Below are 16,412 nucleotides of genomic sequence, written 5' to 3' on the forward strand. Positions count from 1 at the left end.
TAAGGCCTGTAACTTTGAAAAGCAAAGCCAGTCTAAGCTGATTCCTGCTAAGTAAATGACTGCAACTCAACAGCATCTGCAGCTGTAGAGGAAACCCAGGATGGCTGAAAATACTGTGTAGGCAAAGAAAGGAAAGCTGCCTCATTTCCCACTAAAGGCAGCTCAGGGGAAAAGCCTGGTGGAAGCCCATTGCTTCTGAGAAACTTTCAAGGAATCCCCAATTTAAAATAGTTTCTGACCTACTAACTGCTTCTCCTAGTTAAAAGCTTTCACAGTGGTTCTCTGACCTAAGGGACATGCACTTGCCTTTTCTTTGTTCAGTTTGTTTCTTTGTTTTGAGGGAGTCCCCTAGCATACCTCAGGCCCAATCTGACTTGGAATTTATGGCAGGTCTCCAGCATCAAACTCTATTTCTCGAAATGGCTACTACCGTTTCAAATACATGGCATATTGTCTTATTTGGTTTATAAAAAGTTCCTTGACTTTCTTTAGTGTTTTAGATTTTCAAATAATTTCTCCCCTGCTGCTCACGAATTCCCTTTTATTACTGTTACTTTGAGATCTTCATTGGTGAGCCATTGTAGTGCACACCTTTGGTTGCAGAATTCCAGAGGCAGATGCCAGCAAGCCTCTGAAATGTGAAGCCAGCCTGGGCTATACAATAAAACTTCCATGTAGAACATATCACTAATCTTGTTGAAAGCTTGCATGTTGGAGTTTAAGATATGAGTGCTCCCAAGAGCTGGAAGCCAGTCTGGGCTACATTGTAACAGGCCCGAAAGGGCTACACAGCAAGATCTTGTTTCAAACAAACAAACAAACAAACAAACAAACAAAAGCAAGAAAGAGTCTTGGCCATACAGTGTATAGATGCTACAGTCAGGGTTATACAGAAAGGAGTAAAGCTGAACCCCCAGTCAGTTTTCTTCTTAATAAGGTGCCATACCATCACCCCCAAAGTACAAGAGACATAAGCCAAAGATGATTAAAACTTTATGAACACTCTATTACTACTTACAGGTATTTTGAACTAATCAATTGCTCACAAGCAGAATCATGAGTCACTTAAAGTGTCTAATCCCATGTCCTACGGTTTTACCTTCAATTGTGATAGAACTTAAGAGTTATGTGTCATATCTTGAAAACCATGAGTGGGTACTTGAGAAGCCATGGTGCAGGGCTCATGTTCCTGATCAGTCCAGAACCAAAGGACTACAGATGGAACCAGCACAGACTGGAAGGCTGCCCTGGCAGCAATATGGACCCAATTCTGCAATCACTATGTGTTCCGTAGTCAGAACTTAACATTCAAAAAGTTTGCCCTGGGTCAATTTTCTTAGTTGTTAGGCCGATAACAAAACATTCTGTGAGCAACAGTGCTGTCGATTACAGGAACTTCTGTGGTCCTAGCCCACAAGGCCAAAGACTCACCATCCAGGCAGAAAGGGGAACTGTACAACCTCTAGCTTGTATTGTGGCCTTTTTGCTTTGAAACACTTCTCTTTCTAAGTGTCCATTAATTCTGGACTATTAACTGGTATACTGCCATCAGTTAATGCCAACAGGTACAGAACCATTTGAAAATAAAAACCAATTTTAGGCAATGACGTATAGCCAAGCCTCTCTCCACTTAAGGTATTTTATAAATACTCCCACATTTTTAAACTGAGCTCGAATTCTAACTACCTATCTGCTACCCACTCCCACCCAAGATTAAGGACTGCTTTGCTAAATATCTTCTAATCGCCCATTCTCAACAGCAAAACACTTTGATTCTACTTACTTATTTACTTTAGTGATGCTAGGGCAAGCCTTGCACTGGCATATGCTCTGTCCCAGATCTACATCCCAGCCCCCATTTTTTTCTTCTGTCTCTGGATCCAGAGTCCCAATATGTAGCTTATGCTGGCTCCCCAATCTGGGCCCTCTTTCCTCACCTAGTTGTTGTGAATACAGGTGTGCAGCACCGCACCCAATTCCCCAAATACTTTTTGGGCTAAAATTTAAATTATGCCTATATTCACTAACACTGGACTATATTCCAAAGCTAGCAAGAAAGAAAACCAAGAAACTTACTATGCTAGCAAGTATCTCCTTTAGGCTCAAGACTTAGCCAGAATAACGCTAAATAAATTAATATGTATCCAAATGTATCTAATTAACTTAATTTCACTCCCTCACAGAGAGAATGGCAGGAAGTCCCAGAAAATCCCTTTTCTCCACAGGAATCTCCAAGGAATCTTTTGATTTTCTCTCTGAATAGGAGAAATCAGGCCATCAAAGTTTAGGCTCCATCAGGAGAGAGGGAGAAAGGGAGATAGAGGAAGAAAGAGAGAGAGAGAGAGAGAGAGAGAGAGAGAGAGAGAGAGGGAGAGGGAGAGAGAGAGAGAGAGAGAGAGAGAGAGAGAGAGAGAGAGAGAGAGAGAGAGAGAGAGAGAATGAGAATAAGGGAAGGGAGAAGGGAAGAAGGGAGGAGGGAGGAGAGAGGAGAAAGAAGAGAGGAGAGAGAAGACAGAAGAGAGAAGAGAAAGCATAGTATGCCTTGGTTGACTGGTGAAACAAAAAACATCTATGAGTATTTTAACCTATATGTCTTTGACACTGCAGACCTATTGCATAGGAAGTCTTTCCATCCAGAAAATAAGCATCAGAGAGATAGTCAGCTGTCCTTTCAAAATAGGACAAGAGAAATATACTCTTCTGCATTTTGGCCAGAATAAACCTGATAATATGCAAGGCTTCTCTCTATTTTAGGGGTGATGATCAGAATGGTTTCAAGCAACTCCAGAATTTCCACACCAAAGCAGAAGGCTTATGAACTCAAGGACCAAAAAGTCCAGCCAAGCAGCTATTGATGCTAAAACTAAAGGCAGATTCATCAGTGCAGCCAAATCCCCAGGGAATCTAATGGAAGAGAAAGCAGGAAAGAGCCTCAAACTCATGGGAATGGGGATAAATATCATAAACAGAACTCCAATAGCTCAGGTTCTAACATCAAAATTTATAAATGGGCCACAAGAAACTGAAAAGCTTCTGTAAGACAAAGGGCATAGCCAATAGGACAAATTGGCAAGCTATATATTCAGAAATAATGTTTACCAACTCCCCATCCAATGCACGGCTAATATACAAAATATATAAAGAATTCAAGTAGCTAACCACCATAAGAGCTAAGTACACCATCTAAAAATGGGGTATAGAACTACACAAAAAATTCACAATGAATCTTGAATGGCTGAGAGCACTGAAGAAGTCTGCAACATCCTTAATCTTCAGGGAATAAAACCAAAATGACCCTGAGGTTGGTGTCCAGGAGTATACTTTCTAGTGAAGAATGCCAAGATCAAAAACTTCTGTGAAAACACATGGTCAGAATTTAAAGAAACAGGAACATTCTTCCATTTCTGGTAGGACTGCAAACTGCTATGACAACTATGGAAATCAATATGGAGGTTCCTCAGAAATTCCCACATAGATCTACTTGAAGGCCATGTACCAACCTTACTGGTGAATGGCCTGCAACTTTCAGTTTTCACTTGATGGCTTATTACTCAGATTTTCTTATTTATTGAGCTATGATTTTGCTCTTGGTAAGCATTTGGTCTCTCTGATTCTAAAGCAGTTCTTTGTTCTTACACATTTTTTGAGGAACCTCTATCCACTGGGACTTATTTATACCTTCAAATCCCTCTAAATTGGGGGACTTTTTATACTTGAGGAAGCTGAGTGACAAAAGCAAAGTATGTTGAGCCCTTTGGTGTCCAGTGCACACGAATCTATGGGAGTCTAGATATGATAATCCTCTAGAACATTCCTTAGGAAAGCAGCAGGAAAACAGCAGTATGCTCTAAGGTACCTGTGTGACCTCACTTACCTTTGCCAGCTTTGTGGGTTTCTCTACTGCTGGTCTGAGAACAATTGGAAACTCCTGGAATAGATGTCTCATATCTCATTTCCTTTGTCATTGTTAGTATACTAGTGGGAGTAGGTTTGAAGGAAAAATACTCTCAAGAACATTAATAAAACAAGTGCTTCATATGGACCATCAGGATGAAGTACCAAGTTCAAGGACAGTTCTGCAAGAACTGCTCAAAGCCAGCCAAGTGGAGCAAGAAGAAAGCCAAGCAGAAGTCATTCATTACCAGCACCTGCAGAACCTTTCTCCAGGACAGGGTCACTTAGCTTTGGTAGGAGAAGGGATGACCTGAGATAGCTGCCCCATATTCCTTCAGAAAAGAAGCAGCCAGCAATATTGGGGAAAGAATATGGGTGTCAGGGGGCAAAAAAAAAACAGAGTGTAAAGTGAATTAGTAAAAAGGTATTAATACAAAAATATTTAATTATTTAACAAAATGTGACAAAATGTATTGTTCAGGTAACTCTAGTGTGTATACACTGGCAATCACTTTAACACACAGAGAGACTAGAAGTTGTAAAGTAGGGTACCTTTTTTATTGACATAAAATATGAACATAGCAAAGATAAATAAAAAAGAAAGACTTGCATCCAAAAGATCCATTATTCTACCCAAGTCTAAGTGTTCGTGCTCACCTTCACAAGAATTCAAGAGACCTCTGTTCATCCAGGTCTCAGGGCTCATCCAAAGTACAGTCCTGAACCTGATGTGGCCAACCAAGTGTTCCTGTGTTGTTGGCTGACCTCTGCCTCAGGCTTCAGAGGCACTGGAGGGGCAGTCTTGGCCTTTAGGTGGCAGCCATTTCAGGTCCTCTACCATACCAGATAATGAGTCTTCCACAGAGGCCTGTCAACTCAAAAATAGAAGCTTGGGTATTTCCAAAGTTTGGGATGCCACTCTACAGTCATGATGAATTGGTTACATGAGATCATACAAGTTAACTAATGTCTGTATGACTATTTTCCTTATTTGAAAGTGAGTAATGAGATCATCTGAGGAGTGGGTGCTAAGAGTAAAATCACTGATTAAAATGAGTGATAGGACTGTACAGAGTATGGGCTTAATTTTCTGGGTCAAGTGCAAATAGCTGGGATAGTTCAAAACAAAACCAATAGAAACAACAGGAATACTAACAAAAACAATTGTTTAAAAACCTTCTGAGTGCTCCGGATTACAGGCATGTACCAACTCTACCCTACTTTTTTGTGTATGTATAACAAACAAACAAACAAACATCCCTATTCTAGTTCTAGCAGTTGCATCAGAGAGAGCTGTGTGACACTGCATGCTGCTTCCTTTCCCCAGATAGCTCAGGTCTTCTGTCCTATACCAGGTCAGCTGGAGCTAAAGCTGGTGCCATGCCATGATTCTGCAACAATCCTTTTCTTGGTAAAATTGATCCTGTATACAGTGAGCCCCTTGTTGTTGGATCCAGGCCCCGTTAGGCCAGCAAACACATAAGCCACCCTCAGTGAAAGAGAAAAGGAAAATTGGAAGAAAAAGACCTCAACTTTGAATCTATCACCTATCTCCCCTTGATTTTTGAGCTCTGCATATTGATATTGTTTGGCTCAAGAAGGGAGTGAAATTCAGATGGTTTCCCAATGAAGACATACATAGTTTTTCACTCTTTATCTGTGAGGTTTGCGGGCATTATAGCACAGATTCAGCAGACCCAGCATAAGAACACAGAAGCCAGAGATGATAATGCCAAGGGACAGCATCCTGAACTTATAGACACATTAAAATTGAGGTTTCATCTCAACTCAGGCCATTGCACTCCCTGTCCTACCTCCTGAGTCTTATACTTGCTGTGAGTATAGTATCACGGTACAACCAGCAACATCCTTATTGCTCAACTTCTCCATTCCGGAAGACAGATATTGGAGAAGTTATTGCAATGAGGCTAAAATGTAGTAATGTAAAGTCCGGGATGACCTTTGCTCTCTGATGCCCACTTAAATTGTCTGGTTGTATTTGAGAACAGGACCATGTGCAAGATAATGTTTTGAAGATGGGACAGCAAGTTTACCATTTATATTTGCCCTGTAGTTGATCCCCTATGTTTGAAAGAATAGGGAGTTTTCCTTATAAAAGATAGCATTGTAAACCAGAGATTTTGTGAAACACACACACATATATATATATATATATATATATATATATATATATATATATATATATATATACATATCTATGTATGTATTTATGTATGGAAAGAATGACAAGAATAACCACTATCAAGGAATGCACCGTTAGAAAATATCATCCAGGTTTTAACAATTAAATGTATAGGAGAAAGATATTTGCCTCTGTGATACAGGAAATCCCTGGGAAATTGGAGTATATGTCATATGAATTGACTCAGGTGGCATATTTATTTTTTGAGAAAAATCTACTACATCCACAGTCCCTAGAGATTTGGGGCTAACAAAATCTCTTAAGCATGTCAGAGTCCTAACCAACGTTCCCCCTCAAAAGCACATGACATCTAATAAAGCAGTTAGAATTCTCCAGCTTTGGAAGGAGAGGTTGCCAAAGGGGATCCCACGGGTCTATGAGAGGCTCCAGGAGAGGCACCCCAGAAAAGGACCAAGTTGGGGAGAACTAGTTAGCAGGTAGGTCATGGCAGTTGCTAGTGATATCATCAGTAATGCCTTCTTTGGAGAATCTCTTGTATCTAGGATAGAACTAGAATCTTCTGTGTTGTCACCTGTGTTGTGGTGACAGCAACTGCCTGTGGTTCATACCTTCTGTTTGCTCTGGGATTACCAGCAGGAATGTTTTTCTGGCTGCTCAGGCTATGTCAGAAAGAGAATGGCGATGAAGGAGAGACCAGACCAACGGAGAAGGAAGAGGGAATCCTTTCTCATGAAAAAGGAAGAAGGAAGTCATTCTTGAGAAGGCACAGTGAGTCCTGGGCAGAGTTGGGGATCTTCCTGGTAGAGTTAGGCTTGAGCTGGGCCTTCCAGGAGTAGGTCTTACAAGCTGAAGCCTTGGACTTTGCCAATGTCAAAGAGTCAAGAATTTCTGATGATTAGTTTGACAGAGCCAGGAATTGACAAACCTGCAGCTACTTTTCTGGGAGCTATTTAATTTCAATTTGAGTGGCAAAGAATGCCAGGAGGGCATTCTATGGGAATATCAGTGTGTTATTCCTTTCATGGAAGGGAGTTGAAGCACTTCACCTTCCAGATTACTGTAGGTAACTTGAGTATCTGATGAAAAGAACAGAGAAGGATGCTCCCCTGGTCATGTCATGTGGTGAGGACTCAGACACATTGGATTTGAAGACACTCGATTAATTAGAGCTTGATAGTGGTAAGCACTATGAAATCCAGGATTTCCCTGCAACACATCTGATATGACCTGACAATGTTCCCCATATCTTTACGTCTGAGGCAAATTATAGATTTCAGGGCAAAGGGTCCTGTAATAGGGAGTGTGGCATATGTCTGACAATGGTGGTTAGGAAGAGGACATAGCTTAGCAAACCAGCTAGAAGATAGCTTTTCTGCTCTTTTAGGGATTCACCCTGTCTTTACCTTTTCTCTCCCTCAGTCTTTTTCTTGGGACTCTGAATGGTCTCCCCTGCCCTGGGCCATCAAGTATGCAAACTCATTTGTGTTTATCTATCTGCAGGGTCTGCTAGAAATACTTCAACCCAAAATTCCAACATCACTAATCAGATATCAAATATAAATAAAGTTAGAGAACTGAAATTGCATATGAGGAAGATCAGCAATGACATGGAGGAAATTTGTGGAATCCTGAACGTTTACATGTATGAGGATTTGAACTACAGGTAGGAATTATGCCCAGTACCCTGTTGCCTGTATTGTGCCATCTGTTAACCCAATTTCCTTCCATGAATGGAGTGTGTCATCTCCCATCATTCAATTAAGTAGCCCTGACAGGTGTTTAATTGTTGGATAAACAAGGTGCTGTGTGTTTATTATCATCTTTTGTACTTGACCTTGGGGTGCTTGCAATCTGATTGTTGCTGTCAACAGCTGGAAGGACCTGCTCACACTTACTGTCTCTCAGTGTGTGAATGCAATACCTGCAGGCTATCACACGTTTACTCTGATATTGTTCATTATATTCTGAGAGATGGCACCTCCCTGGATTTATTTGGCATTCTAATTGTGTCTATGTGTGTGAACTTAGCTGTGTATGTTTTGTTCAGGACTGAGGCTCTGAGACCTTTGATGGGGTCTGAGGATTTGTGTGATGCACAGTTTGCAGGTCCTTTTAGTGTTTGTCCATAGAGGTCCAAAGTGATCACCAGGGAAGTTTGCTCCTGGTGTTTCCTTGTTGGCACACAGGAATCTCCTGGGGGAGGAGATGTGATAAAGCCTTTCTCCTGTAAATACTAGTTGTGTCCTCTGGGAATTCACATAACAACAGGAACCAAGGAATGAGAATCCCTGCCTTAAAAATAAGAGGAAAGTCATTACAGATATCTACTGGACCCTTGCCTGTGGCACAGTGTAGTGTAAAATTGTCATAGAAGTACTCTATTCCTACATGCTTGCCCGGGAAGCCATTGAAGGTCAGCTAGCTCCATTTGGTCCCCTGGCTCTGCTGTCCTCTGCCCAGGATAGTAAGTTTAATTAGCACCGAGGGGACATAGTTTTAAGGAACTAGGATGTGGCATGCAATTGGCTTGGGTAGTCCATGATACAGCCTGTTTGCACATGATTATTGAATCCTCAATTCAGCAGATTATTTGCTTCTTGGGCCATGCCCTAACACAGAATGAACACTGAATTCAACATCATTAAATCACAACATGAGAAGACAATGTTGGATATGGATAAAATGACCCAGTCCATAATTATTTCCATGAAGTTCTCCGAGGAACTGTTAAAAGATAACTATTCCTACAGGTGAGTCAGTGACACAACTGAGACCCCCAGAACTAGGCAGGGAATGCTTCTGTCCTTTTATGACTTTGAAAAAACGCAAGGGCTCTGGTTCTATGTTATCTGTTTTTTTATTTAGGAACACTGCCCTGAGGCAAGGGTCTTGGATTTGTACCTCTTGGACTCAGTTGTCCTAAGTGTGAAGAGTGTCCAAGACCCTCCAATCTTTATTCTTCCAAATTCAAGGCCCTCTATATAGAAAACTTTTCCACCACGCTGGGAATATCCAGGAACCCTGAACCTCTAGGGTTCTGACCACAGATTAAATGATCTAGGATTCCCGACAAAAATGGAAAGAGTGTACACTTGTTGGGTCAGCTCACCTCTCTCAGAGGAGATAAGCCCTCTCCCTGCTGAAGGTTTTATGGTCCCACAGACCTATAATCAACCATGAAGAACATTTCCTCTTCTGTGATGTATAGGGTGCACTCTTGGTGTCAGGGCTTTCAGAAGTTTGTTGAGTCCTGTGGAATATGGCTGGTATCTTGATTTGACCTGCCTCTGTTTGGTGCTGCTACATATACTGTAGACTCTTCTGGGACTGTCAGGGGTTCATGGCCCTAGTGGGACCATGGGACTTGTAGGAGTGGAAAGCCAATGGAATCTGGCTGGGAATCACCAATTTTTCTTTGTGGATCAGCATCCAGCAGAAACACCGCCTCCGTGAGTGCTCTCAACTAAAGGAAAAAGTGAGGATATTACTGAATGAGAACAGAAAGCTGCTGGTGGAGCAGGCTGGAACGAAAGTGTCCCATGGGGAAGAAAAGAGGTTCTGTGAGGAGGCCAGCAAGAACATCTGTGCCTCAAGTGCCAAGGAGCAGCAGGTAGGATCATGTGTATCAGAGGCAGATTGCCCTCATGTCTAAACATAAACATAGACAATCCAATGTCACAGTCCACCAACTTCTCCAGGCACTCACCTATGTCTCCTCCAAGTGTTTGTTTATGTGATCATCTACAGGGCTCTCTGTGGAGGTAGCCTGGTTCAAGAAACTGCATGTTTGGCATGCAAATGTTCCTGCTCTGCTAGAATCACTAAGGGAGATAGGTTGATTACACATCACAACACTACATGCCTTAAGTTTGAAGGATGCTGTGTTGGAGCCCTTCTTGATAATAGAAAGAGCTTTGAAGGAAGAAGTAAAGGCCTGTAGCTCATTTGCTTTACAGGGATCTTGTGAGATTCTAGGTAGGAAATAGTTTGCAGGGATGACAGCCTTGTGTAATTGACAAATAAGTGGATTTCATTGCTGTCTTTTGGCCACTTCCATTCCCCCCTTTCCCCTCTATCTCAAAATGGTCTCTTCAGGCTTCATATATCTTGGTTCACACTGAGAGAGCCTGAGTAGCAGCTTGTCAGTTCAATTTTCTTTGAGTGATGTTGGAGTGGTCATTCCTGGGCCTGAGAGTCTGGAGTTGTCTGGATGACCAGAGATTACAGAAAGGCTTCTCACAGGCTCAGGTTTGGTGTGTGATTTCTGAGGCTTCATGAAAAAATTTCTTCATATATGCCCCCAATTCTGACCAAGAAGAGTGTTCTCTAGTGATTTTTGTTAGATATTTTTTTTTCTGTCCCCTGTGACAGGGATTTTCTGTGAAGTACCTGCTGTCATGGAACTCACTCTGTAGACCCGGCCGTTTTTGAATTCAGAAATCTGCCTGCCTCTGCTTCCCAAGTGCTGGGATTAAAGGAGTGTGCCACTATGACCTGGCTTCTCTAGTGCTTTTTATTCCTCTAAAATAATCGCAGAGTCGTTGGGTCTCCCTTGAAACATCTCCTCTGCATAGTCTGAATTATCTTGGTCCTGAACCATAACAGATACCTCATTGTTTTCTGCTCAGTTATGATTTTATGTGAATCAGTCTGTGTGTGCTTCTGTGTGTGTCTTTGTCTCTGACAGTGTGTCTGTGTGTTTCTTTTTGTGTATGCATTGTTTTCTTGACCTGTGTCTCTCTCGGTATGTTGGGAGGCCATTCAGTGACATCTGAGTTGTCCAGTTATTCTCTATATTACTTCTTTGAGCATTGGTCTCTCAATAAAAGTGACATTTCCTGTTTTGTTCTGTCCAGTAGTCTTTGCATCTCCTGTTCACTATCAGGTAGCACCCCCTCTCTCATTTATTTCATCAAATTAATAAACAATACAGCTATTTTAAAAATAAGTGTTAGATTTCTTCACTTTCCCTGCATAGAGTTATCTCCCTAGGAGATTTGGGTTTGTCTTATTGGCTCCACCATGAACATGCATAGAATCCTACAGTGCATCCCTCTGCTAACATGGCTTTTGCTAACTATATCGTGGGCGTGGCTTTGTTTCAGGATAGATTCCTCCTCATAGTTGGCACAGTGCTGCATTTCATAAATGTCACAGCGCGTTATTTCACCAGCTTTTTTTCTGACTGATATTGAGGAAGATTTAATATCACATGAACTGTAATAGGTTGAAAAGTTCCTGGGTAGTGACCAAAAGTCACTGTCTTCCTCTGATGCTACCAAGGAACCAGTGTAGGTATAGTGAGGGGACCGAGAGAGTCAACATGGGGCTTGCTGGGGGCTTTTCTTAGGAATCTCTTTCTTGGGAATTTGGTATTGTGTTGTCCAGGTTATCTGTGCAGAGCCTGTAACTTCCTGGTAGGACCAGAAAGCATCTGCATAAAAATTTTTTTGAAGAGGAGTTAATTACAGATGAGGGCCGCAAAGACTGCCTGAGTCTAAGAACCTTATACACATATACATCAGAGGTCCCAGTAGCTGCTCATGCAACAGGAACTTTGCTGGGCGACAGTAATATTTTCATTGATTTGTGTTTGTGTGTCTCTGTGTGTATTGTGTGGTGTGTATGTTTTTGTTCCTTGTGTGTGGTGTGTGTGTTTGTCTGTGTGTGTTTGGACCACGTTTGGCTGAGCTTGTTTATACTAAAGTTGTGTATTAGTGTAATACTAGGTAATTTTGTGTTTGTGATATGGGTGCTTGTATATACAAATGTGTGTGTGTGTGTGTGTGTGTGTGTGTGATTGTGCATAAATGCAGCTGTGTGTGTCTCTAGAGGTCAAATTTAATGAGAAATACACTCTGAGGTTTTAGTTTGCACCTATGAAATATCAAATACAGCAGTCCAATTATTCTGCATGCTCACCTAACACCCAAGAATAAAAGGACACAAGAATTCTTGTAGGGTCAGATTTTTAACTGACTAGAGACAAAACTATTGATTCTCATTGAAATCTTTAGAGCAAATGTAAGGGATATGGTATATGGAGGTAAGGAGGACATTGCTGTATAAAATCGTTGTGTTTATGACCCTTTTCTGCTCTTGGTGAACTGTGAAGGACCACTGGAAGGTCAGGTGGCTCACTGTGTCTTCTAAGCATTCCAGGTTGTTTTCCTCATTGCCTGCCACCATTACATTTCCTGCTATCTCTGCTCAGTAAAGCTTTGCCTTGTACTTTGTCTTGGATTTTACTCATTGAGAGATTGAGTTGCTTGGAGCTGAACTTGGATCCAGCAGAATTCCCATAGCAGTGGAGCAAACCAGGCCTGCTTCAGGAGCCCATTGAGGGTCTTGATAATCTAAAGTACTCACACTATCTTATCTGTGTAGCATTCAGCGGGACTGTTCTTCAACATCATTTTCTCAGAGTTAAAATCAGCCTCAGTTGGGGTTGGGAGAAATGAGGACCTTCAGACAGTTCTGGTAGTATAAAATTGGTTATGTCTGTTAGAAGCCATGTTCTGAAAGTAGAAAAGAGGTCCTCATTGACCCATCCTTCCAGAACAAGTAGGAGGTATCCACAGAGTCTAGGGTATTCATGGTTGTAGTGGTCCTCAGAGCAGCCCTGAAGGAGAAGTTATCCTGATGTCTGTTTGCTGAAGAATGAAATGGTACTGTGTGGTGCAGCCCTTCCATGAACTCAGTGTGAGATAATCCATGCAAGCTTTTGTCCTTCGACTAGTCAGCCTTTTCTTACTCAAAATAGCCCTGAGACAATCACATTCTGGGGAGAAAATGGTTCCTTTGGATCCTGTTATAGACAGTTCCTATTACTCTGGGCTCATACCTTTGGACACCAAGTCAGTTAGGTGATGGAAAATGGAGATCCTATTGAAAGAATTTGTTTACTTTGAGACAAGTCTGAAACAGTGAGCAAGAACAAGAGGCTGGTCCACCACCAACATGTGAGTCTAGGCTGGGAAACAAACCTATTCTACACAGCCTTGGGAACTTGCTGAGCCAGATTGGATAATAGGACAAGAACCCTGATTCCCAGACCTGTTTATGAGTGGAAAGCATATCACTGACTGCGCTGCCTATATGCTTTGCCCACTAAGTACCTTTCCCATTCAAGATTTGGTTTTTTATGCCTCTAAAGTTTCCTGGGAGATTTTTATATTTGTATTAACCGGGAAACTAAACGGGGCACTGCAATACAATATGCTTGTATTGCATAAACACAAATAGGTGTGTTTGAGAGTGTGCCCTACAATAGTCATAGCTGTACAGGGGTGTTCTGTTTTTTTCATGACCATCACTTTTAAGGTTCATTGCTCGGCCTTGGGAATATTTTTATTTAGCAAACTCTTGCAGATTCTAGGACCTATGAAGTACCCATGGGGTTTTGTGTTGTATGTTGTCTCTGGCTATTTGGAGATAGAGGGATTGACAAGAGGAACCTTGTGAGGTTCCTGCACTGGAGAAATAATCATAGCCTTCACTTCAGTTCAGGGTATGCTCGCACCCCATAAGGAATCCACATGGTTTTCTAGGTTGCACACATCTCTCTTGGACTCACATTCAGACATTGTTCAATTGTTATTACTCAATATAATATACCCGCACAACTGGGGAAATGTGGTGTTTTTTTTAAACTCCAGTATAATGTGTCATTGACAGTTCTGATTCTAGCAGTTTTTAAAAGGTGAGAAACAATTCCAAGCTCAGGTGTTCTATGACACTTGGGATGCACGGTATGATCTCAGCTGATAGGTCATGTTGGTTTGTCCAGCTGAATAGAGCTGTTCTGGGAGGGACAGCTCAATTGACAAATGCTTACCAGGCCTTTGTTTCTTCCTTCCCTAAGTCTGAAATAGTCCAGCAGAAAGCAGAACATGGCACAGACCACGACATGATCTCCCTCAAAGAGAAGTGCTGGAGGAAGAGCACTGAGTGTGCACAGGAAATACACCACTGTTGCCTCTCATCCCTAATAACCATGGCTGTAATGGGCTGTATGCTCCTCCTTTATTTTGTTTCTTTGGTATGAACAGGCCTTAATTTCATCTAGCCTCTGGCCCAGGAAGAGTGCACATTTAAAGGGATTAAGAGAAATGCTGAGACACATTAAGAGCTGCTGGGCATCCAGGAAGAATCTGAGTGCAAATTTCTCTTTTCCTGATGGGTCATCATCAATAATTACATGGAGATCAGTCAACAAAATTGTAAAACCTTGGGTCCAAGTCTACAACCTGTGTTCTGCTTTGACTTGGGAGGCCATATCCTTCAGACCCACAATCCAAAAGGAGAGTGTTGCTTAAATTTCTCCTGCAAAGATTTTTACCTGCAGGAACTGCTTTTCTACTTAGTTGCCAAGGACAGCCACAGGCTATAAGTCTGTGCTACAAAATAAGCAGACTAAGAATTTTGCTTTGCACAATTTTTTGGTTTGATTTTGGTTTGAGTTTTGATTACTTTAGTTATTTGGTTTTTCTTGTTTTCATTCAAAGTTTTGTTATTAATTGGTTGTTTATTTGTTCTTGTAATTAATTTGATATTTTGATAAGGCTATATACAGTACATATTGACTGTCAGCTTTTAGTTACAATTGAGTACATTGCATTTATTCTTATGACTAACACCTTGATCTCCAACTCTTCACTCTTAAAAACCTTGTTATTTCAGGTGTGATCATGAAATCCCACAGATATCAGACCCAGATGGATCTCTGCATTCTTCACGGGACCTGGGCTCCATAGTTTCTTCTGAGCCAGACTGCACTACAAAGTCCATCATAAATTCATTGTGGAGAGTGTGTCCAACTCTCTGGATAGGAACTTAATGTTGGAAAACTTACCCATGCTGCATCCTTGTTGTCAAATATTTAGCTACTGTGAAAATTCTGTGGATGATGATGTTGAACACATTAATGGCAAATACATCAGTATTTCTGTAATAACTCTCATTAATTAAAAGCATAGTCTAAGGGAATAAAAAGCTGTCAGAAAACACAGCAGTGTATGCTTCAGCTTTCCTTCAAATATAAAATCACTGGTAACTGCAAGTAGAGATAATAAATTCCACAATCTGTTTGGGGACAGGTTTCTCTATGGGTCCTTCAACATTCATTTTATTACTTTATGATTCACCTGTGTCTGCCAAAAGACATCATTCAAAAACGATGAAGACTGCAATTAGGTATCATCCTATGAAATCCTAACAAATGCTTTTTTATTTGATATTTTCTTTACATACATTTCAAATGTTAAACCCTTTCCTTGTTTCCTCTCTGAAGATCCCCTTTTTCCTACCCCCAACCCCTGATTCCCAACCTACCCACTCCCTCTTCCTGGCCCTGGCATTCCCCTCTACTGGGGCACAGAACCTTCACAGGACCAAGGATCTCCTCCCAGTGATGACCAACCAGGCCTTCCTCTACTACATATTTAGCTAGATCCATGAGTTTCACCATGTGTTTTCTTTGGCTGGTGGTTTAGTCCCAGGGATCTCTGGAGGTACTGGTTAGTTCATATTGTTGTTCCTTCTATGGGGCTGCAAACCCTTCAGCTCCATAGTTCCTTTCTCTAGCTCATTCACTGGGGATCCTGTGCTTTGACCAATAGATGGCTGTGAACATCTACTGCTGTATTGGTCAGGCAGTGGCAGAGCCTCTCAGTAGACAGATATATCAGGCTCCTGTCAGCAATCTCTTGTTGGCATCTGTTGTAGTGTCTGGTTTTTGTGGTTGTTTATGGGATGGATCCCCAGGTGAAGTCTCTGGATGGATATGAGGTGTCCTCCTGCCTCAGCACAAATTTGAACACAAATTTGTACACATGCATCCACACACAGGTATACAGGCACACCAAACAGGCGCTGACACTGTAACCTAAGTACATTATGAATCCCTTTGACCTTTTCTGGTCTATGCATCTTTTATCTGTCTTTAAACACAGACAACATACCTGACATACCACTTTGTAACCTGTAGTCTCCCCTCCCCCAGCCTGAAACCTGCTTGCTCAGGGGTGGAGCTTCTCGCTCAATCATTCTGCCATGCCCACTGCTGGAACCTGCTGCTTTGCTGTTCGGAGCCCTGCACATTGTCACTCTGCTATTGCAACCCAAGATTAATTGGCGGGAATAGGGGCCCCCTTTCCCTGCTTTATAGTTGCGTGTGGAACAGTAAAATTGAGCTTTGATCAGAATGACTGTCTTAGCTACATTTCTTTATCTCGCCACCTAGCCCCTCTTCTCTTCCAGGTTTCCAAAATGCCTTTCCAGGCTAGAACCCATGTTGTGATCTGCTGGCCGGACACAACAGTAACCTCATGTACTAAAGAGAAGTTCTTTAAGT

The 16,412-nt window shown here is 41.7% G+C and overlaps 1 protein-coding gene across 1 annotated transcript; it reads left to right on the plus strand.

Annotated features, from left to right (window-relative positions):
- Positions 1 to 6,696: 6,696 nt before the first annotated feature.
- Gm3182 (predicted gene 3182) lies at positions 6,697 to 14,746 on the plus strand. The gene is made up of 5 exons (XM_017316333.1): positions 6,697 to 6,826; positions 7,559 to 7,721; positions 8,677 to 8,808; positions 9,485 to 9,668; positions 14,741 to 14,746. Exons 1-5 carry the CDS (start codon positions 6,697 to 6,699, stop codon positions 14,744 to 14,746), a joined length of 615 nt encoding a protein of 204 aa, XP_017171822.1.
- The last annotated feature ends 1,666 nt before the right edge of the window (positions 14,747 to 16,412 follow it).

Source organism: Mus musculus, chromosome 14, assembly GCF_000001635.26.
Source record: "Mus musculus strain C57BL/6J chromosome 14, GRCm38.p6 C57BL/6J".
Taxonomy (NCBI): domain Eukaryota; kingdom Metazoa; phylum Chordata; class Mammalia; order Rodentia; family Muridae; genus Mus; species Mus musculus.

What these genes read in the sequence shown, in the direction of transcription:
- Gm3182 (XM_017316333.1), top strand. Translation starts at nt 6,697, where the DNA reads ATGTTTTTCTGGCTGCTCAGGCTATGTCAGAAAGAGAATGGCGATGAA. An exon ending in GTCATTCTTGAGAAGGCACA is followed by an intron (nt 6,827 to 7,558) that starts GTGAGTCCTGGG and finishes ATCTATCTGCAG; the next exon opens with GGTCTGCTAGAAATACTTCA. An exon ending in TATGAGGATTTGAACTACAG is followed by an intron (nt 7,722 to 8,676) that starts GTAGGAATTATG and finishes GCCCTAACACAG; the next exon opens with AATGAACACTGAATTCAACA.